At 39.0% G+C, this 23,976-nt stretch overlaps 1 protein-coding gene across 1 annotated transcript in view; it reads right to left on the bottom strand.

Moving 5' to 3' along the window:
- Positions 1-23,976, bottom strand: part of Wdr49 (WD repeat domain 49) — a 139,682-nt gene that overhangs the window by 65,937 nt on the left and 49,769 nt on the right. Inside the window, exon 8 of the mRNA XM_035451338.1 lies at positions 11,561-11,794. Within this exon, the coding sequence (XP_035307229.1) occupies positions 11,561-11,794 (234 nt within the window). The remainder of the gene's footprint in view (positions 1-11,560; positions 11,795-23,976) is intronic.

The following is a 23,976-nucleotide window of genomic DNA, read 5'->3' as shown; positions in this document are numbered from 1 at the left end:
AAGAAGAAGAAGAAGAAGAAGAAGAAGAAGAAGAAGAAGAAGAAGAAGAAGAAGAAGCAGCACTTCAAGCCCCTATGGGAAGTAGTTAAGTTCAACAAGTTACTAGAACTGTTACGTTTTTTTTATACCGTCAGTCCTTTTCTGTCACTTTGCTCAGAGTGGTGTGTGTGTGTGTGTGTGTGTGTGTGTGTGTGTGTGTGTGTGTGTGTGTGTGTCTGTGTGTGTCTGTGTGTGTCTGTGTGTGTGTGTCTGTGTGTGTGTGTGTGTGTGTCTGTGTGTGTCTGTGTGTGTCTGTGTATGTCTGTGTGTGTGTGTGTGTGTGTGTGTGTGTGTGTTACACTTATTCATGTATCACTAAATACAAGGAGCATAGGTTAAATATAAATCCACATATAGATTTCAAAAAGAAAGCAACAAAACAAATGCTAGGAGGAACAAGACTAAATATGTTAAGAATGAGAAAATATGGGGCTGATAGAAGCAAGTCAAGCACTTCTTTCCACTGTATTAAGCAACACCTGTAAGGCATTTTTGGTCAAAACCACTCTATAAGTGAGGCTGTAGAGATCTAGTTAATGAAAGAAGAATAATAAGCACATAAATATGTAGAAAGTAATTTATCTAGAGTAATATCTTGATTTTAAGAAAACAAAGTACTTCCCTGCTGTTTAAATATTAAGTGTTGATCTATAAACAGAAACTTATTGAGAAAAGTTTATATTTTGTATCATATGTGTGAAGGAATCTCATGTATGCTAGGAAGGATAACATTGGTGGTGATCACAAACGCATGCACACATTGTACAGGCACTTTCTAAACATGCAGAGTGTGACAGGAGGGGTATAGTGATTCATTCCTAGATTAATTCAAAAGCTCTAGGTCTATGTATTAAAATATCTGCAGAGGGTTAGAGAATTGAGTTAGTCTGTAAAGAGCTTGCCACACAAGCATGAGGACCTGAGTGCCCACCCCAGCTATTCTAAAAAGGAAAAAAGAAAAAAAAAAAAAACAGACATGGCAGCACTTATCATCCTTGTGATCACTTGCAAACTCAGAAAACATTACCAGGATAGAACCATGATTTTACCAATGACTCTTTGCAGCTAATTCTTCTTTCCTATTTTTTGTTACTAGTTTTGCAACTCAAGTGAGAATGGCATATTGTGGTCTACCTTAACTCCATTGTACAACCCCATGAAATTTAAATTCTGCTTAAAACAGGTACTTCTTACTGAAAAGCATTGAAAAAGTCAATGTAGACCAAGTTCACAGTTTATGAAGGGATAAAGAAAGTAGGTGTCTTAGTTGGGGTTGCTATTGCTGTAGAAAAACACTATGATCAAAAGTCACTTGGGGAAGAAAGGGTTCATTTCCCCTTACAGCGCATAAATAGGGAGAGAAGCCAGAGAAGAAACCTGGAGGCAGGATCAGAGGCTGGATTGCTGCTTACTGACTTGTTCCTCGTGGCTTCCTCAGCCTGCTTTCTTATAGCCCTCAGGGCCATCAGCCTAGTAGTGGCACTACCCACAATGCACTGTCTTAGTTACTGTTCTATTACTGTGAAGAGACACTGTGTCCAAAGCAAGTATTATAAAAAACAAACACTTGAAAGTGGGCTCAAAGCCTACCCCCTAATAACAACATCCTCTCAAAAGGTCTCATTTCCAATTGTTCTCAACAATTCTACTAACTTGGGATAAGCATTCAAACACATAAGCCTATGGGGGCCATTCTTAGTCAAACCACCACAGGCTTACCCATAGCATAACCTTATAGAGGCATGTTTATTTTTCAATTTAAGTTTCCTCATCTCAGATGACTCTAGCTTGTCATAGTCGTCAGAAACATGATCTCATAGCAGCTATGATTGCCTGGAAAGGATGTTCACAAGACTGGGGCTACCAACAGTCAATTGTGGATTGAGGAAGAGGTCACATGGGGTCCAACCTCTCATTGATAAACTACTGGCAGCTGACAAATTATTGGAAGAGAGGAAGTCATTGTCTTCAGCGTGGCCCTAACTGTGTGATCTAATGGAAAGTTCCAAAGTTGTGGTAACACAATTTTGCTTAAAATGATTGAATCACAAAACAAAGTAAAAATGGCAAAAAAAATGTAATAAAGGAGCATATAGGCAGAAAAAGTGTATGACAGCAGTGTAAAAGAGACAAAAGTGGGTGGTGACAAGAGTATTATAGTGATGATCCCCCATGGGAGGCCTCACCCTCTCTAAGGAGCAGATTGGGGATGGGATGGAGAGATGGTGGGGAAATGGGAGGACAGGAGGGAGACAGAACTGGGATCGATATGTAAAATAAGATTGTTTTTAATTTAAATAATACAAATATTTAAAAAATAAAAAACAATTATATACATGTATGAAATTGTCAAAAAAGGACATGAGTTTATTTTTTCCATTTTTATTTAAATTAGAAACAAGATTATTTTACATGTCAATCCCAGTTCCCTCTGCTTTTCCTCCTCCCCTGCCTCCCCCCAGCTAACACCCTACCTATCCCATACCCTTTCTGCTCCCCAGGGAGGGTGAAGCCTTCCATAGGGGTCTTCAGAGTCTGACATATCTTTTGGGGTAGGGCCTAGGCCCACCCCTGTGTGTCTAGGATCAGGGAGTATCCCTCTATGTGGAATGGGCTCCCAAGTTTAAAAGTGACAGAAAAATCATTGTTATTAAAAAGAAGACAGCTGCAAAGGCTGACTGTTGTTGGTTAAGATACCTCTAAGAGAAGAGCAGAGTAAAGTAGGACTGCAAGAAGACCACCTAGAGCCAACTAGTATCATGAATGTAAGAGCATCTTGGATAACAAAGTCATTCGAAAGGTAGAAAGGAGAGGAGGAGTTGAAAGAAATGCCCAACTCTTGGTAAAGTTGATATCTCAGGAGAAACAGAAATAATCTGAATCAGATTTCTATTAAGCTCTTTTATCATCTCTGAAGTTACAATTCTGATTAAATGATGGCTTAAATGATATAAAATGTTATTAAGCTAGAGGGAAACTTCATAGCTGAATGGTCTGTATCTTCAAAATAATGTGACCTAAGAATTTATCAACCCAATTACAAGACTGTTTCCACTTGATTTTGTTTGAGCACCCAAATTCTCCAGCAAACATGTACAAGTCTGACTGTTTCACTAGTTAATTGGCTGAAGATGTGCATGAAGATCAAGCATATTAATTAACCTCTGTAGGCATCACTTTACCCATCTGTGATGCAGAGATAATTACAACAAACCTTGTTAAAAAGTCTTAAAGAAGCTAATATTCATAAATCTCTATAGCATATGGTATTGTGGCAAATAAGCTATGAAAGTTAGACATGTCCCTCTTCCAAGGTTTACTTGTCTGCGCTATTATTGTGGTTCATTCATCTTCCACATTCACATCAATTTAAGAAAAAATAGTATATAACCTTCTGCTACCACAACAATGAATGAGGATGGTTATAATTTTACAAACTAGATTTCAATGCAGATTTAAATTTCAAATATGTCAGGGCTGTTATCTTGCATAAATATTATTTGTTTTATTCTTTCACAATTTTATACATATATAAAGTGTATGTATTTACTATTTACTTTCATATTTTTATCCTCTCTTAGCCCCTTTCCACTCTTAACAAACTCCTTCTTCTTCAAGTAAGTCTCCCTCCTGTCCTGTGTGTGTGTGTGTGTGTGTGTGTGTGTGTGTGTGTGTGTCTGTGTGTGACAAGCACTATATTTAGTTAGAGTTGCCTGTGTAAGCATGTAAGGAGATTATTTAACTGAACAATAATGGCAACTACGATTATTTCTATCACTGAGTAACTATTGACTAAAATTCCTCAGGTAGGAGTAGGGTTCGTGAGCTTCCCTCCCAGCCATGATGAATTATTGACAGGCCAATTCTTATGCAGGTCTTAGTCAGATAAACCCAGCCATTTTAAGTTCTATCATGAAGTAGCTACATAATGACCAAAAGCAAATGTTACATGAATTCTTGGGAATTTAGAGTCCATACTTTTTTAAATAAATGCAACTTTCTCTCAACATAAAAAAAAAAAGTGTGGTAGTGGCCTTTTAAGAAAAGACTAAGGCTGTGAAGGATTTAATTTTATTTTTATATTCAAATTAAGTAGGTATTATATGTTCTGCTGTCAAGTACAAAAAGGGGAGTGTTCCCCAGCAGAAATATACATGAAAGTTGATGTTTACAAGCCATGTTAAAAGACTTTCCCCCTCTACCCTTTGTTCTGGAATCATCAATGCTCGCCTTCTCCTGCATTTACCTTCCCTTCCCTGCCTGCCGGCTTGAGCTCCAGCACACTAGTCATCAGTTTTTATCACTCTTCTCTTCCTGTAGGACTGGGGCATGAAACCTGAATCAACTGTGACAACAGCAGAGAGCCAGTCTGATTCTATTATATGGAAATCTGCCTGCCTGTGCTGAAGGCAAGAAAGCAGTACAACGAAACCTACCATGTCACAAAAGCACAACCTGCTTTAACTAGAGTCTACTGTTTTAGGGCAACCTTGGAGAATTAGAAAAGCAATGCACAGGAAAAGATTTTGTGTTTAACGAGGGAAGAGTACAGTTAATGTAGATTGGCAGGTTAGGAAAGTAATTTAACTGCAGGACTAGGGACTTTATTTTTAGCCAGGTATTTTTGTTAGTAATAAAGCCCAGAATAAATATGGCAACACACTGTTGTGCTTTATTCTGACTGCAGCAAGTTTCTTTAAGTATGCAGTTCAAGCCTAGCTGCCTTTTATCAGAGTAAGCCTCAGCAAGTGTTGATTTGTCCTCCACCTGCAGAACAGAAGTGGCCCCACCTAATATCCATATTCCAGGGAAAATGGGCCTCACAGGCAGGTCTATTCCAACAAGAACACAATCCATTTTATGTACCTGAGCTAATAAGTGTCTAGAACTATATGGGATCTTTCTGTCTCTCTCATCTAAGGCTGTCACAGCTAATCAGAAAATTTCAAGAAATCAGAAGCTATATCCATGTCACCTAATTGTCTTCTTGCAGTTCCACAAATAGCAGGCAAAGTGAGTCATCTTTCATATGCATACCAAGTGGGGGTCTAAGTAACAGCGGGAATTAACAGTGATAGCAGCAGATGCCATTGACTATCAGGGGATGGAGATATTTTATTTAATTGTTGCTTGTAATTTTCTTTCTTTAGCCAGAGCTATTTATGGCCCCAGAACATGAAGCAGGTTACTTCCTTTATTCTCATTTCCCATCAAATCGCTAGGAGTTATATCAGTAAGGGGAGAGAGGAGGAAAATGCTGACATACTGTGCACCAGCATATCCACTGGATTCAAATATTTTAAGACAACCATTTTCCATCTGTAATTTTGTTCATCAAATGTTGCCTTTTAACTATGTTAATTTGTAGTTTCTCTTTCATATTAATTCTTTGGGTTCATTGATCATCCATAATGTGCAAAGTTATATATCTAAGACTTACCGTTTCTGAGAAAAGAGAGAGGGAATTGTGATGATACAAAAAGTCAATGAAGAAAGGGGGAGAAAAAGAAACAGGGGAAATAGAGAAAATGTATTAAAACAATGTGAAGTAATCATAAGAATTACACAGAAATGTAGCTGAGATGGACACAAAGAGAGCACTTTGGATGAGTTCAAAATCGAAGCAAGACCTAACTGACATGAAGGAATGAGTTTTGCAGATAATTGGGAGACAAGAATTTCAGGCAACAGAGACAACAATGCAAAAATCTTCCACATAGTAGCAAGGAGTGGCACAAAGCTTACACAGAGTGATGGGAGAAAGAGCCAGTGGTTGAGTCAGCCTGTGGGCAGTTTAAAGGGATTCAGGACACCCAGGAGCTCCACATCACCACTTGTGACAAAAACATTTAATATAATGTATACTCTTAAACAATTAGTTGTTTTGTTTTGTTTGTTGTGTTGTGTTGTTTTTTGAGACAGGGATTCTCTGTGTGACATTGCTGGCTATCCTGAAACTCACAGAGATTTACCTGCCTCTGCCTCCCTAGTGCTGGGCTTAAAGGTGTGTCTTACCACTGTCTGGCTAACTCTTAGAATTATTAAGTAATATATATAATAAAGTTATTAAAAATAACATCATGTATAAAATAATACACAACGTATGTACATACATACATACATACACACGTGTGTATGTGTGTGTTCACTTGTGTAAGAATAAAATAATTCATGGATCCTGATCTTTACACAGTTCGACCCAGAAACGTGTTCATACCCTTGCATTTCCCTGTTTAGTTTGGGAATCTCAGAGAGGCAATTGCTCTGCTCATAGAACTAGAACTCGAGGCAAAGATGGGTTGCATATGGACCTGGTAGGTCGATGGCTGGGGAACCTGGGGCCAAGCCATTTCAGCACCCTGAGCTCAAATTAGTGAGAGGCTGGTGGGATTAGGGGTGGACAGTCATACAAAATATGTAACCTTTTCTGTGAAAGCTTAATTTGACTTTCCTAACAGCACACAGTGAGAAGACCCTCTTGAGACAGGGTTTCTCTTCCTGGGCCCTTTACTAGCCTGGAACCTGCTTCCCTGGGCATGAAAGAGGTGCCCTGCAGTTTTTAACTCTGGTGGTAAAGGTCCTCCCTAGGAGGTAAAGGCGGTGGCCCTTGCTCAGGTTCTCCAGTATGGGGGGTATAGGATGTTGGGGTCCAGGCTGGCCTCCAGTTATTACCTATTTTGCACCGCTGTGGATGGCAGTATAGTAGCACCAGGAGATTTTGGTTACCGACTTGATTAATGCCTAAAATTGTCAGGTATTACTACCTCTCAGTCAAAATGGACCCTGTAGGTCTCCTCTAGAGGAGCACCAGTGGGAGACCCCATGAGAAACTCCTTTGTACCTCCTAGGTGGAGTTGGTGGAAGTTATCAGTGAAAAGCTTCTGCAAATATTTAACTTGAAAAACAGGCAATCCTTTGTCTGCCCCAAGGAAGTGTTTTTCTGTTTCAATTAATAAAAAGTGAAGTGGTCATCCATGTCTCCCAGCCCTGTCACTCCTCTGCCTTTGTAAGCAAACCTGGAGAAACTTATAATTATATTTTATATGCTGCAATAGCAGCAACACTTATATTATAAAAATGAATAATATAACACTGAAAGGTGCTCATCAAATTCAGAAAACCCCTTGCCTCCAGAGGAAAAAAATCTGAGTATATATTAAAAGTTTTATCTTTTTTGACAAGAGTGCTAATCCTTTCAAATAATCACGTGTAATAAAATAAGTAGTGTGTGTGTGTGTGTGTGTGTGTGTGTGTGTGTGTGTGTGTGTGTGTGTGGTAGTGCAACCCATAAGACTGGGGTAGACCATACTCATTTATCATGTGATTAGAGCACATGGTCTCGAGACTGATTTATAATCAATTACAGTTTTCAGTTAAAACAAAATGTGTCCCTTGGAGCCTAACAATAAGGCAACAAAGAAAATATCATCATTTGTTTTCTTTCGGTTCTGTTCAAAAGGAAATCTTACTGACTTTGCCCTGAATACAAGTAGTAAAAATGTGGCATGTCTTGTAAGGTATAGATAATGCTTTCCATCAATTCTACCTTACCTCTTACCTCCAATTTTACAATTACTAACAGAATTAACACTTAAACTGTTGAAATTCTCAAATAAATCAATACTCATTCACCTGCCCCACCCCCAAATAATAGATGTGCAAAAAAGAAGGCGGGGCCTGTGGCTCAATATTTAATATATTATTTTACTTGAATTTCTGTGAAAATATGAGACTTGACCATCAAAAACAGCTCCACATGGAATAAAGTCACAAGTCCCAGTCTGCAAATTTGCACAGCACATGACCTATGATCATTTTCAGGGACATCAGCAAGGATGTTGGGAGAGCTGAAGGAAGCCAGATGGCCACTGTCAAACAAATCCCTTGAAGTGACCATAGATGTGATTAATACAAGTGCATTTGGAGGGTAGATAATGCTAAAATTCAAGAGGCAAGCTGTGTATCTAATTATCAAATATGGACATCATCTAACCTAGAAATCCATTTCCAAGAATTTCCCCTAAGCAATAAAATCATGAGTATGAATATATTTACATGCAACAGCATCATAAGAGCAAAATAACCATCAAAGAAAATGAATCTGCAAAATCACATACTAAGAGATCCTACTCTGCCTTAAAAAAATGAGGTAGGTGCTGGGGAGATGACTTACCAGCTGAAGTGCTCATTGTGAAAGCATGAGGACCATAGTTCAGCATCTGTGTAAATGACAACTATGCATGGTGACCTGTCTTTAGTCCCAGGTCTAAGGAACCCCAGACCAGGCTGGCTATCAAAACTAATCAAATTAATGTACTCTAGGTTCACTGTGAGGCCTTGATATAGATAGATAGATAGATAGATAGATAGATAGATAGATAGATAGATAGATAGATATTCAAAAGATTAAGAAATTCTAGGAAGTTACTAAGAAAACCATATTCCTCAAGACAATGGCAGTCATGGGAAGAGCTATGGAGCTGGGAAAGCCTTTTCAATACATAAAGATAGAAGCAGAGGACTACACTGAAGGGACCAGCAGCCAGCCACTAACAAGGCAATCCTGGAAAAGCACAGTGATGCACTGAGATTGAATCCTCTCAGGCACACTTTGGAAAGTGAGGTCAGTAACCTGTCCAGCATCCCAACCTCACCTTTCTATCTCAGCAGTTCTCAAAACTTTTAATCTTGAGATCTCTTTCCAGTTTTATAAATCATCATGGAATCAACCAGCTCTCATTTATAGTCAATAAAATATATACACTAATATAAATAAAGGAGACAAATTTACATTTACACATGTATTAATTTATCACATTGCACATTTAAAGTGTTAACTGTTAAAACAAAATACAAGAGCATACATTCCCTTAGCTGCCAGAGCAATTTATGTCATCTTGCATCGTGTTCCTCTAGAAAACTCTACAGCAGAGCTGGGAAAGAACTGACATTAAAAATATTCTTGACATCTCATACTGCCTGAAGACTTCAGGCTCCTAGGGATTGAGATCACAATATAAAAACCGTTTTAACCTCAAGTCTGTGCTGTATTTTCTGAGACCAAATGTAAATAGCAGTAAAGAGCATCCATACTCTGGCTTCAAGCTGTGTAGCCTATCTAGGCTCCTGTAAGAACTCCCAAACTAAATCTGTCCCCATAAATTCACAGTGCACACCAAGCTTCTCTGGTGCTCCTGTTGTGTCTTCTGGTTGGAGATAAGTCTTTTTCTAAGATTCCCATGCTAGCTTGCAGGGTACAGCTGAAAGTTCTTCCAACTCCTACTCAAGGCACCACTGCTCACTTTTTCATCTCTCTCTTCTTTGGTTTTCCATTCTGTGATGAGTATCTGCCTAACAATGAGTCTGAGAGTGTGATAGAGGTCTGCCCTACAGAACAGTCTCCCTGAGCTACTAGGGGTTGGGAGATAAGGATGACAGCTTACTAATCTTTCCTTCATTTCTTACACCTGATACATGTTCAAAAAACATGTTAATTTTATTTGTCCAACTATTCTAAAGTATTAACTTGTTGAGCATGTTGGCAGTACAGATTTTTCTAGAATGCATTCCTATGATGTAATACACTCACTTATGTGCTTTGAAGTTAATTTTTAGTCATTAATGATGTTAGACATAGGAACAAATACTGATACACTTGACTCTTCAGGGAAGCTTCCTGTACCATCTGTCACAAGGCCATATTCCTTTGTCTCTATAGCCTTCCTATGTAACCTTGGTTTTATTTTCAACTCCCAAGTGGAAGATTCCAGTTCTTTTCTGTGTCCTGCCAGCATAATTCCTCATGGACTATAACTTATTTTATAGCTAGACAACACAGGATCTTAAAGATCGACACACAAATATGGCATTTTCACTTTGCAGATTTCAATTAGCAAAATGTTCTCTGGGAAACAAATGCGGCCAGCTCTCAGCAGCCACCAGGGAGCCAAATTAACCAGTTGCCATCATGAAGTTCAGTAAAACATTTGCGGGAGAATGTTTCTGTGCAGATGGAATTCGCACTGAATTGTTTTGTCAAGGATTTTTATCTCCTAGAATAACCAGAAAACAGAGCGTTTGAAGTGGTGACATGACACAATACTTATTACTAACGAAGTGCCTTCATGTTTCTGAGCCAGTGCAGAAGCTTCCTCAGCCTTGAAGAGCAAGAATGGGCTGGAGGTATTGTTTAGGTGGTCACGAGCTGAAGAATGGCTTTCTGTATCACTGTTTCCACTGGGCCTGAGGTGATAATGGCAAGAGACTGAACTCTAGTGGTGCCTGTTCCTTCCACCACACTCACCCCCGATCCCACTGCCAGCTTGCCTGGTCCTCTAGGAAGGGCCAGGATCTGTGTGGCATCAGGCTCCTGAGGAGCTGAGCTTCATTGAGATTCAGGTAGCGATCCCATACGCAAAGGCTGCAGTGTCGTTAAAGTGGTGGGGAGACAAACAACACTCGAGCTGCATACCAAGTGGAATCACATTTAACTGAATCATTTTCTTATGAATACATTCCATGCTGCCACTTTCAGCCACTGGTGTAAAATATGCTGGAAAAAAATGGATCTTTGCTAATTACATTTCATGCATATTTCAGAACTTTCCATGGGGATACAAGAGTGTGGTGATCGTAAAAGGAAATTTTATAACTAGGTATACCTGCATTTTGGCTCAAAAACCTGCATTAGTGGTTAATGAAGATAAGTATGATGGCATTGTGGGTTATGTCGACTTTAACACAAATACTATGATTCCTTATAACTCTGTTAGGGCTGCTGTTGTGAGCAGACAGAAAATGCAATCCCCCTTTGAATGTACCTGGACACACAGACATACTACAGAAGAGCATGTGGCTGTTCAATCATTTCCTGCCACTGTGCTGTTTATTAGATCCACCATTGTGATTTTTTTAATTATATTTTTGAGACTGTAATATATTTACATCATTTCTCCCTTCCCTTTCCTTCCTCACAAACCTCCCAGATAGCCACCCTCTTTGCTCTCTTTCAAATGCATGCCTCTTTTCTCACTAATTGCTCTTACATATATATGTTTATTTATTAAAATATATATTCCTAAATATGACCTGCTCTGTCTATATAATGTAACTGTTAGGTATGGTTTTGGTGATGACAATCTGATACTGAATAACCAATAGATGTGCTCTCCTCTGGGGAAGACTATTTCTCCCACTCTCAGCATCCCTTGGTTGCTATAGTTCTTGGTGTAGCACCTTGCAGTCTTTCCCCCATCCATTTTGGCATGCCTATTGTTGTCTTTGTTCTGTTCGTGATGGAGGAACTGCCACTTTACTAAAGCAACATAATCCCTACTACATTCTAAATATTTGTTCTTATACCCATTGGTCAGTGTAGTCCATAACCTTCATGAAGGAAAGTTCTCTTTGCAACAGAAGGTGACCATCACCTTCGGTTTTATATTAGGTAAAATTGAGGAAAGGAACCACCTGGCCTTCGTAATATGTCAGGACAGTGGAAGAGAATAACTTTAGTATTTACCTGCTTCAGGAGGGAATTGTAAAGGACACAGGTAACCCCTTTTGCATGGCTCTTCACCCTCTGGCTGGCTTCATTTTTCATGGCCAACAAGGCAAGCTGATTATTGAAGGAGATGAAAAGTCGTCCATGGCCTTCATCAAAGTGGAAAAGGCACCTGAAGTCTTGACTTTTGGGGAAAGAACAAGCTATCCTTTGAATGGACAGCTGGTGTTGAATATCCCAGAGTCTCAGAACCTGGGTGACAAATGATAAATAAAAGAAAAAATCAAATAAACATATCAACATACTGTTGCAGGCAGTATCTTTCCTTCTCTCTTGACCATGGCTGTTCCCTCTGCAGCACTTATTGCTTTTATGTGCAAATGACTTGAGTCATGACACTGATGTATTGTGTTTCAATTACCTGAAAATACCTACAAGCTTATCTAGGGGAAGCATTGAGGGTTCACCCTGTCTCTGGGATCAGAGTATAGGCCTAATAAAGGCTTGTAGTAGGCAAAAATTTCCTTCCTAAAAATGTTCATGCATTGAGCAGGCTTTTTGAAGCCCATTCCATATGGTGGGATGCCTTGCTCAACCTTGAAGCAGGAGCAATGGGGGGAGGGCTTGATTCAATCACCCTGCCCCAGTTCCTAACACTATACTGAACCTCTGTGGTTATGCAGAATGTAGCTTGCTTATAGAAGACTCAAAAGCTGACATCCACATATAAGTGAATACATACCATATCTGACTTTTGGGATTTGGGTTACCTCACTCTGGATGACTTTCTTCAAGTTACATCCATTTATCTGTGAATTTCATGATTCCAGTTTTTCCAACAGCTGGAAAATGCACTACACTTTCTTTATCTATTCATCCATTGATGTACATATTGTCTGTTTTCAATTTCTGAATTTTACATTGTATGCCTGTAGTACCAGTGCTGGAAGGTAAAAGTGGAGAAACCCTGGGTTCTTTGTTAGCCAATCCAGCCAATCAGTGAGGTCCAGGTTCAGTGAGAGATACAGTCTCAAAATATTGTGGTAGACACCACATGTGACCACTTCACACTCATATACAAGTTCCTATACCCATGTGCATACTTATGCACACCACACACACACACACACACACACACACACACACACACACACAAGAATTGTGACTTTATTGGTAAGAATCTCAGAATCCTATTGGTTTATAGAGGTTGCCTTTTTAACAGTGGAATCTTGAAATTCGCAGGCAAATGGATGGAACTAGAAGAAAACCATCCTGAGTGAGGTAATCCAATCACAAAAAGATAAACATGGTATTACTCACTCATCTTTCATTTTTAGACATAGAGCAAAGGATTACCAGTCTACATTGCACACTGCCAGAGGAGCTAGGAAACAAGGGGGACCCCAAGAGAAGATTGCATAGTCCCTAGAAGAAGGGGATAGGGACAAGAACCCCTGATCAAAGTGGGAGCTGAGGGGAGAGGAAGGAGGTGTGAGGGTGAGGGGAGGGGAAAGAGAACAAAAGGACTGAGACAGGGAGGAATAGAGGAGGGCAATAAAGGAGATGCCTTGACAGAGGGAGACAGATACAGCAAGGAGGGCCTAGGCCCTCCCCGAAATGATATGACGGACTTTGAAGGTGTTCCCGAAGGACCTCACTACCCCTGGGGAAGAGTTGGGGGATGGGTTGGGGGGATTGATGGGGAACATGAGAGGATGGGAGGGCAAGGGAATGGGGGTAATGGATATGTAAATATGAGTAGTAATTAAAGAATTAAAAAAAGGTTGCCTTTTTGAAATTATTATTTAAATTTTCCTTTGTGCTAGAGAGGTGGCTCAACAGTTAAGAGTGCTCGTTGCTCTTGCAGAGGATTCAAGTGAGTTTCTCACATTAGGCAGTTCAACCCTTTGCAACTTCAGGGAATTCAATACCTTTTCTGGCCTCCATAGATACCTGCACACATGTCTCATACACACACATACACATAAATAAAAATAAATCTTTTTAAATGTGTTGGCAGGTCTGCAATAACTGTCTACTCTTATAAATATGCTTTCAAATAAAACATATATGAACATATGTGTTTATAATTGTGAGTTTTGTAAATTATAAATCATTTAAGTGTATTAAAAACGCAAGTATAATTAAAAATATGATTTTGAACAGTCCTGCTCATTAGATTATTCACATCTAGATGATTTCTCATGATAATTCTCATAGCCTTACTATTCAAAATCTTGCTTAGTTGAAAATAGTCCCCTTTCTAAGAAATAGAAACTTATTTCATATCTTGGAGCATGGATAAATATTGATTATTAATAACTTACTAGTATTAATGGGCTGCAATTACCTAATAACAATGTTCTATTTTGTTGTTTAAGTAACTTATGTTGGCTTTAAATTGTTTTGTTTACTTAATTAACATAAAACTTAAAACATATGAGTCGTAGCCTTTCTAGTTTATATCATGATGTTTTGTGCTACTAGCAATTTAAAAAGTTATTATTTTGATTAGAATGTTCTTAATTCTCCTTACAATTGTTGGTATTATGAAAATCAAAATCATTTGGACCTTTTGTACCTGCCAGACAAGTGTTCTGCCACTAAGCTGTATGCCAGCCCTAAATTAAGTTTTACTGTTCTTTCTCGGAGGTACCCTGACACCTATCAATTAACAATTCCACCAAATCCACTTCCATTTTTAATTTTTCATTTTCTCTCTGCTGGGAATCAGGCAACAACAGAAATATACTACCAGCAATGTGCAAGCACTGCTCGCCTGTGCTCCTACAAACTGCCTGGTGGCATGGGAACTATCTTAAATTCTCTCCGTTCCCCTGCACCATTGTTTCCTATACAAATGGGCCTTAAACGTGACTTTAAAGACAACTTAGGTCTTCTAAACATTACCTGTTATTAATCCATTTCTCAGCAATTAAATCATAATCTTTGAAGATAGACTCAGAGAGTACTATTTTAAAAATAAATTCTCTAGATCTTTCCTTTGTCCCCAGCTGAATTGTTCCCTGAGGTTTTATGGTCCAGTCAGTGCTAATCTATGTGAACAAGAAATCTCTCTCTCATCTTAATAACTAATATCATATGGCTTGGCTTTAACCCAGATGATGACTATCCACTATTCAGTCTAGATCCTGGTTGTGACACAAAATAACTCATATTAATTCAGTCTCATCAATCAAGTCATTTGTAAAAGTGTTGCTTAATGGTACATTTATTATTTGAGGTTCTTAAATTTCTCCCTTTTGTGTTCAGTTAACTTCTAAAATAGGCCACAGTTCAAAATGAATATATTAGCAACAGGAAAAATAATTCAGTTAACATGCGCTTGTTAGATTTGTGGTCAACTTGACACAGATTAGAGTCATCTAGGAAGAGGAAACCTCAGTTGAGAAAACATGTCCATCCAACTGATCTATAGGCAAGTCTATGGGACATTTATTTTTTTGATTTATTGACTGATCTATGGAGAGGAGCTAAACCTACTGTGGATAGTGTTACATTTAGGCAGGTAGTCTTGGGTTTTACAAAACAAAGGCACGTCAGTAAGCAGCACTCTTCTCAGTCTCTGCATCAGTTCCTGCCTCAAGATTCCTGCTTGAGTTCCTTTTCCAAGTGCCTTCAATTATAGTGGAAATATAAGCCAAGTAAACCCTTCCATATGCAAGTTGCATTCATCCATGGTGTTTATTGCAACAACAGAGAACAAACTAGAACACAGCACATGAATGGCAATTCGTATTTGGATGCCCAGCACCCATAGGCATAGAAGCTTTTATCTGTAATCCCAACGCTGGAGAGGTAGAGAGAGGAGAATTCCAGGGACTAGCTGGCCAAGCAGAGTAGGCAATTGGCAACCTCACAGTTCAGTGGAAACTGTCTCAAAAAAAAATAAGATGGACAGTTATGTAACACATCTTATTTCAGCCTTCAACCTCCACATACACATCTGCCTGCACACTTACACATATACATGAACACATCCATAGAGCATACACAGTATGCATATAGTTATATTTGTTGTTTTATTTAATTTGAAACAGGGTCTTACATAGTCCACGCTTGCCTGAAACTTGATATGTACCTGCAGATGATCTGAAACCTCTTACCTCTCCTGCTTTTTTCTCCCAGGTGCTAGTATTAGAGATGTGCATCACCATATTCAGCAAAATATGAATATATTTAATAGTAATTTTCTATTTTGTTTATCAATTATGTTCTCTTTTTACTAAGAATAATAGGTAAATTCCATAAATTCACATTAAACAATTGGTTCAGTCAATTTAAATTCTTAGCCACATGTGTTGTTTCTACTTACATTTTGATGTCTGGCAACTTAACAATGATTATAGCAATTCACATTAGGTTTTTGAACTTACACTTAGTGAGACCCACCTGGGACTCTTTATTTAATCTTCACCTTTATATAAATGGGAATAAAGACAAAAACTTCTAATTTTTATTAGGGCAAAATTGACTTTTTTCACATAATGATGAAGACATACTTTCCTAGCCTTGTTCCATGTTGTCAACTTTTTAATAATGCATGATTACAAATACCATAGTGTTTATGTGTGTGAGAAGTAGAAACCAACACACTGAGACTTCAGATACTTGGATCCTAATTTAATTCCACTCAGGTTTGTGATCCTAACATGTGAGACTTTATCCATTCATTTCTTCATCTTCCTATGGAAGCACTGTTGCCAGCTCTGAAATTCTGTCAGTTGTGTGGAGAATGTAGAAAAATTGTTTGGCTCATTATCTGAATACTCCCAAATCCCAACAACTGAAGTTGTATTGTGAGGATTGGATTAAGATGTAAGGCCAGCACTTTGTAGTCAGGCTTTTCTGCACAGCCCTGCTCCCTGCCAGAGATGGGGAGAATTGCTATTATTTATATAGACACTAATAAAAGTACAATAAACAAATATTTCATTTTTTACTACAAACATTACATTTATAAATAAGTAGCTGTGTGAATAGAAAGGTGAATGAATAAATACGTGGATGGGCATTTTTGAAAGCTTAGTCAGCAGCAGATAAGATTTAATTCAAAGTACATGGCCTTAAAAGGTTCATAATTTCTAAATAATGACAGAAAAGTGGAGGAGGGAGATACAGTTGACTCAAATTATTATGTATGGGGAGGCTTTCTAGTGTTCATAACAGTATGGAAAAAATAGAAAAGGAGAGAGGAGGTGTGAGGATGTGGTTGACTAGGGGCTTTGAAAACTCCAGTGCACTCGGAAGTCGGCTCCAAAGAGGCTTGGGCATAACAATAAGAAGACAGGAGCTGAATATGCTGACTTCCCTGAGTACAACTTTATATAAGGGTTCCATTTAGAATTAAGTCTTCCAGTAATATAAAAAATCATAATCAATAAACACATAAAGCCATTTTGTTTAACAGGATATAGACTCATGAAAATGTTTATATGGAATTCATCAGCTACAGGTTTTATCCTAAAGTCAACTGTCATTTGTTTCTCCTCCCAGAGGAGCAGTTAAATGTTGCAGGGGGAGACGACATCATATTGGTGTAGGCACTGACTGGTTCACTGTCACCATCAAGCAAATAATCCATGACACAGACAGACAGACATATAGACACACACACACACACACACACACACACACACACACATACACAAACACACTGACCTCACACACACACACACACACACAGAGAGAGAGAGAGAGAGAGAGAGAGAGAGAGAGAGAGAGAGAGAGAGATGAGAGAGAGAGATGCATGAAATTTGAAAGAGAAATAGGGATGAAGAAGGGATTTGGTGTGAGTGGAAGAGGATAAAGGACGTAATGGATGATAATTGATGAGAGGGCATTTTAGTCAAAGAAAATATGTGCATGAATTTATAAAAGAATTAACAAACAATTTTAAAGAGAAAACCTACAGTTTACCACTTTTCCCTGGGAATAAGAGCACTAGTCTCCAACTAAGTCCTGTTCTCTGTCATTCATCTTCAAATGTTACCATAACTATTATCTTCATTCCCCATTGCTTTTTTTCAGTTCTTTTAAACATAAATGAAACAGGGAACACCTACTTTCAGCAGGTAACCACTTTCAGCAAAATAACTGGATACAGTTTTAACTCACAAGAAACAATAGCCTCACTCCTCATCACCATATCCTGACCCACACTTCTGGAAGAAGCTTCCTACCCCACCAGAGGCCAGGCCTGCTCCCTAAACCCAAGGTAAGACTGCCCCACCCCTTGCCAGTCCATGCCTACCTAGCATAACCACAACCACCCCTCTCCTCCTCATCATGATATTCCAATCCATACCCACGACAGAAGCCTCCTATACGACCAGAAGCCAGGCCAGCATCTTGAGTCCCAGAGGCTCCCAACCAGAACAGAGGCAACACACATAGCCAGAACTCCAGACACTCACTTGGGCAGTAGAACCCTGCTTGATCAGAGGCCATCTAGATCATCTGAAGTCGAGCTCCCAACTTGTCTACTCAATCACAGGCCACCCCAGACTGAAGACCACAGAGAAAATGGAAAACACCCATTCAACAAAGAAAATCCCAGAAGTAGGTACCTAGACTATAATCACCATGAATCCAGATGACTAAGCATCAGTCTATCTATGAACACAGTCAACTTCACCCATAAAAACATAGGCAATAAATAATCTGACACCAGCATAATACAAAAAAGGAAAATACACACACACACACACACACACACACACACACACACACACACTGACCACCACCAGCAGCAGCACTAACAACTACCACCAACAACAAAATAACAAGACTCAACAATTATTGGCTATTGATATCTCTCAGTATCGATGGTCTCAATCCCCTAATAAAAAGGACACAGACTAACAGAATGGATGTGACAAGATCCTTCCTTCTGCTGCATGTAAGAAACACACCCCAATATCAAAAATAGATGTTACCCCGGTGTAAAAGGTTGAAGAAAGTTATTCCAAAAAATGAACCAAAGTAAGAAGCTGATGCAGCTCTTCTAATATCTAACAACATAGACTTCAAACCAAAATTAATCAAAAGAGATGGGGAAGGACATGTCATACTCATCAAAGGAAAAATCCACCAAGATGACATTTCAGTTCTCAACTTCTATGCCCCAAATGCTACAGCACCTACATTTGTAAAGAAACATTACTAAAGTTTAAAACACATGACCCTCCTCACACACTGATAATATGAAACTTTAATACACAGCTCTCACCAGTGAACAGGTTGCCCAGACATAAGCTAAATAGAGAAATAATGGAGTTAACAGACATTATGAAGCAAATTGACCTGATAGATATCTACAGAACATTCCACCCAACACAAAAGTATATACCTCCTTCTCAACACCTCCTAGAAGCTTCTCCAAAATTAACCACATACTTGGTCACAAAGCAAGTGTCAACAGATACAAGATGATTGAAGTAACTCTCTGTATCCTATCAAACCACCACATATTAAAGCTAAATTTCAACAACAGAAAGCCTATGAACCCATGGAAACTGAAAAACTCTACTGACTTCCTAGAATTTAATGACAATGAATGCAGAACATGCCCAAACTTATGGGGCCCAATGAAAGCTGTGATAAGAGAAAAGTTCAAATCACTAAATAAATGCCTTCATAAAGAAATTGGAGAGAAGTCATACTAGCAACTTAACAGCACACCCAAAGGCTCTAGAACAAAAAGGAACACTCATACCCAAGAGGAATTGACAACAAGAAATGAACAAACTGAGGCTGAAATCAATAAAATAGAACAATGCAAAGAATAAGGCAGAGACAGAATATCCAAGTTAACAAAATCAAACACCAGAGGGGAACAAAATAACAAACAAGGAGGAAATACAAAGAATCCTTAGGTCATACTTCAAACACCTGTACTCCACAAAGTTGGAAAACAAAAGAAATGGACAAATTTCTTGATAGATTCCACTTCATAAAGTTAAATTGAGATCAGATAAACACTTTAAAAAATGTAAAACCCCTAAGGAAATAGAAAATGTCATTAAAAGACTCCCAACCAAAAAAAATAAAAAAAAAAGCCAGGGTTAGATGGTTTTGGTGGATAAGCCTACTGGACTTTCAAAAAAAGCTAATATCAATACACCTCAAATATTTCCACAAAATAGGAACAGAAAAAGCATTGCCAAATTCATTTTATGAAGCCACAGTCACCCTGATACCCAAACCACAAAAAGATTCAACAAAGAAAGAGAATTACAAACCATTTTTCCTTATGAACATTTATGCAAAAAATACTCAACACAACACTCCCAAAGCAAATTGAATCTAAAAGAAAATCAAAACAACATCAAAACAAAACAAAAAATAGAAAATCAAAAGAACATCAACCATGATTAAGTAAGCGTCATTCCACAGATACAGGGATAGTTCAACATAGGAAAATCTGTCAATGTAATTCAGCATATAAACAAACTAAAAGGAAAAACAACACATGATAGTCTCATTAGATGCTGAAAAGCCTTTAGCAAAATCCAACTTTCCTTCATGATAAAAGTCTTGGGGAGATCAGTGATACAAGGAACATAACTAAATGTAATAAAAGCAATATAGAGAAGTGAACAGCTAACAAAATTTAATGGAAACTCAAAGCAATTACACTAAAATCAGGAATAAGTCAAGGCTATCCATTCTCTTCATATCTATTCAATATTGTACTTGAAGTTCTAGCTAGATCAATAAGACAACAAAGGGAAATCAAGGGGATACAAATTGGAAAAGTCAAAGTATCATTATTTGCAACCCCAAAAATTCTACCAGGGGACTCCTACAGCTGATAAACACCTTCACTGAAGTGGCTGGATAGAAGATTAACTCAGAAAACATCATTGTCCCTAATATGTACAAATGATAAAAGGGGTGAGAAAGAAATCCAAGAAACAACACCCTTCACAATAGCCACAAATAATATAAAATACCTTGGTGTAAGCCTAACCAAGCAAGTGTAAGTTGTATATTGTAGGGTAACAGGACAAGCCAAAGTGGGCCAGGCCACTTTGACCAACTGGTACAAGAACCAGCTCTGTCCCTGACCAACTGAAACACAGAGCCAACAAATCCCTGAGCACCTTGATTTTATCCCTGAGCCCAAAACCAAAGAAAAAATGCCCTAACTTTGAAACCAAGACCAAAGAAGCAAACTTTGTGCCTAGAATCCCAGCCAGTGAAAGAAATATGCCCTGACCCTAAAATTAGAGACAAATGGCCAAAAAGGACCAGTAAAAGAAACACTGTTTGTCCTGAAATCCAAGATCTCTGCCCTGACCCACTAAACTAACCAATTCCAGAGCAGGGAAACTAACCAATTCTTGAACAGAAAAACTCTTCCTGGGAAAACCCCACCCACCAAGAAGCCCTATGTAAACCCATCTGCCTGTTCAGTTGTTGGTTTCACCACCCTGGCAGAGGCAGCCACCCTCCTGGACTCCTCCTTCCCAAATAAATCTCTTTCTCAAAAGAGTTTTGGGTAAAGATCTTCATTTGCTGGGCACAGAACAAAAGAACTTGAGGAGATGTCCCTTTAGGGGGCCTGAGCAAGACTGTAGCAGAAAAAAAGTAACAACTCCCCCCCACACACATTGTAGCTGAAGAAATAACATCTTAAGCAGAAAGACACTAGTACTCCACATTCTTAGACATCCAGGAAACGCAAATCAAAACAATTCTGAGATACCATCTTACTCCTGTCAGAATGGCTAAAATCAAAAACACCAAGGACAGTTCATGCCGGAGAGGATGTGGAGAAAGGGGAACACTTCTCCACTGCTGGTGGGAGTGCCATCTTATACAGCCACCTTGGAAATCAGTATGGCAATTCCTCAGGAAAATGGGAATCAATCTACCACAAGATCCAGCAATTCCACTTTTAGGCATATACCCAAAAGAAGTACATTCATGAAACAAGGACATCTGTTAAACTATGTTCATAGCAGCATTATTTGTTATAGCCAGAACCTGGAAGCCTAAATGCCCTTCAACTGAAGAATAGATAAAGAAAATGTGGTACATTTACACAATGGAGTACTACTCAGCGGAAAAAACAATGGAATCTTGAAATTTGCAGGAAAATGAATGGAACTAGAAGAAACCATCCTGAGTGAGGTAACGCACATACAAAAAGACAAACATGGTATGTATGTACTCATATATGGATATTAGACCTAGAGCAAAGGATTACCAGCCTGCAAACCACACCTCCAGAGAAGCTACGAAACAAGGATGACCCTAAACGAGACATGCATGGTCCCCCAGAGAAGAGGAAAGGAACATGATCTCCTGAGCAAACTGGGAGCTTGGAGGGGAGAGGGAGTTAGTAGAAAGAGAAGGGGAGAAGAGGCAGGAGGAAGAAGACATAAGACACCAGGAAGATTGAGTCAGAGGAGGAATAGAGGAGAGCAAGAAAACAGATACCTTAATACAGGGAGCTATTATAGGTCTAAAGAGAAATCTGGCACTAGGGAAATGTTCAGATGACCCCAAATGATATTCTATGCAATAGTAGAAAGACTACCTTAAATGCCCTTCTCCTATAATGAGAGTGATGGTTACCTTATATGCCATCCTAGAGCCTTCATCTAGTAGCTGATGGAAGCAGAAGCAGACACCCATAGCTAAACACTGAACTGAACTCCTGGAATCCAGTTGTAGAGAGAGAGGAGTGATGAGCAAAGGGGTCAAGGTGAGGCTGAGGAAACCCACAGAAACAGCTGACCTAAACAATGGGGAGCTCATGGACCCCAGACTGACAACTCAGAAACCAGCATAGGACAGAACCAGACTCCCTGTATGTGGGTGTCACTTAGGAGACCTGGGCAGTCTATGGAACATTACTGTTAATGGAACATTATTTATCCCTAGTGTACAAATAAACATTGGGATTCCATTCCCCATAGAGGGATTCTCTTTCAGCCTAGACACATGGGGCAGGGCCTAGGCCCTGCCCCAAATAATGTGACAGACTTTGATGATCCCCATGGAAGGCCTCACCCTTTTATGGAGCAGAAATGGAATGGGATGGGGGTCAGTGGGGAGCATGGGAGGATGGGAGGGAGAGGGGACTGGGATTGATATATAAAATAAAATTGTTTCTGATTTAAATTTAAAAAAGAATAATTCTCAATTTGGAAAACTCAAATGACTTAGAAACACCTAAAGAAATTTTCATCATCCCTAGCCAGCAGGGAAATTAAAATCAAAAATACTATAAGATTCTATCTTTCACCTTTCAGGAAGATAAGGTTAAAAATACAAGTGACAGCTCACATTGGAGAAGATATGGTACAGTCTCATTGCTGGTGGGATTGCAAACTTGCACAGCCACTATGGACATCAATATGACAGTTCCTGAGGAAGAAGAGAATGGATCTACCTCAAGACCCAGTTATACCACTCTTGGGCATACACCCAAAGGACACTGCATCCTCTTCATTGCTGCTTTATTCATAATAGCCAATAATTAGAAACAACCTAAATGCCCCTCAACAGAAGAATGGATAAGGAAAATGTGGTACATTTACATAGTGGAGTATTGCTCAGCTCTTTAAAGAATGACATGAAATTTTCAGGTAAATGGATGCAACTAGAAAAGAATCATCCTGAGTGATGTAACCCAGAGAGATAGAGATAAAAATGCAGTATTCACTCATATCAAAATATTCACCATTAAATAAATGATAACCAAACAACAATCGTTAGAGAGGTTAGGCATAGATGAAGAGACACTAGTGGGGACACCTGGATCACACTGGGACAAGTAAATAGAATAGATTTTATGGGTGGACTGGAGGCCAACATTTTGGCAGGGGGGACACTGGGGGGGATCAAAAATGGAAGGATCAGATGGAAAAGGGAAGGGGAGATGAGATTGAGGGAAAGAATAAGAAGAAAGATAGAATCGAAGGGTATTTGAGGGGAGCAGTTTAGAAACCTAGTGTAGTGGAAACTTTCTATAATATATAAAGGTAATCCAAAGTCTTGAAATAATGAGGGAGACAGAACCCCAACTGGATATCTCTTGTCACCAAATGAAGCTTCCAGTTCCAGTACTGGGTTTCATACAATTGACTTGTTGGCCAAGGGGATTCATGGAACCCAGACTTTTTCGGGTGGGGTTTGAGACAGGGTTTCTCTGTGGCTTTGGATGCTGTTCTGGAACTAGCTCTTATAGACCAGGCTGGTCTCGAACTCACAGAGATCCACCTGCCTCTGCCTTCCAAGTGCTGGGATCAAAGGCATGTGCCATCACCACCCAGTCGAACTCAATCTTTTGACAAGACAGTAGTTTTTTCTCCACAAACTGACAAGGCCCCATTGCTAAATATAGCAACCACATAACTCACTGAACATGGAAATGTCTAGCTGTTGCCTACATACAA

This window comes from Cricetulus griseus (genome assembly GCF_003668045.3).
Source record: "Cricetulus griseus strain 17A/GY chromosome 1 unlocalized genomic scaffold, alternate assembly CriGri-PICRH-1.0 chr1_0, whole genome shotgun sequence".
Classification (NCBI taxonomy): domain Eukaryota; kingdom Metazoa; phylum Chordata; class Mammalia; order Rodentia; family Cricetidae; genus Cricetulus; species Cricetulus griseus.
This window is presented reverse-complemented; position numbering and strand designations above follow the sequence as displayed.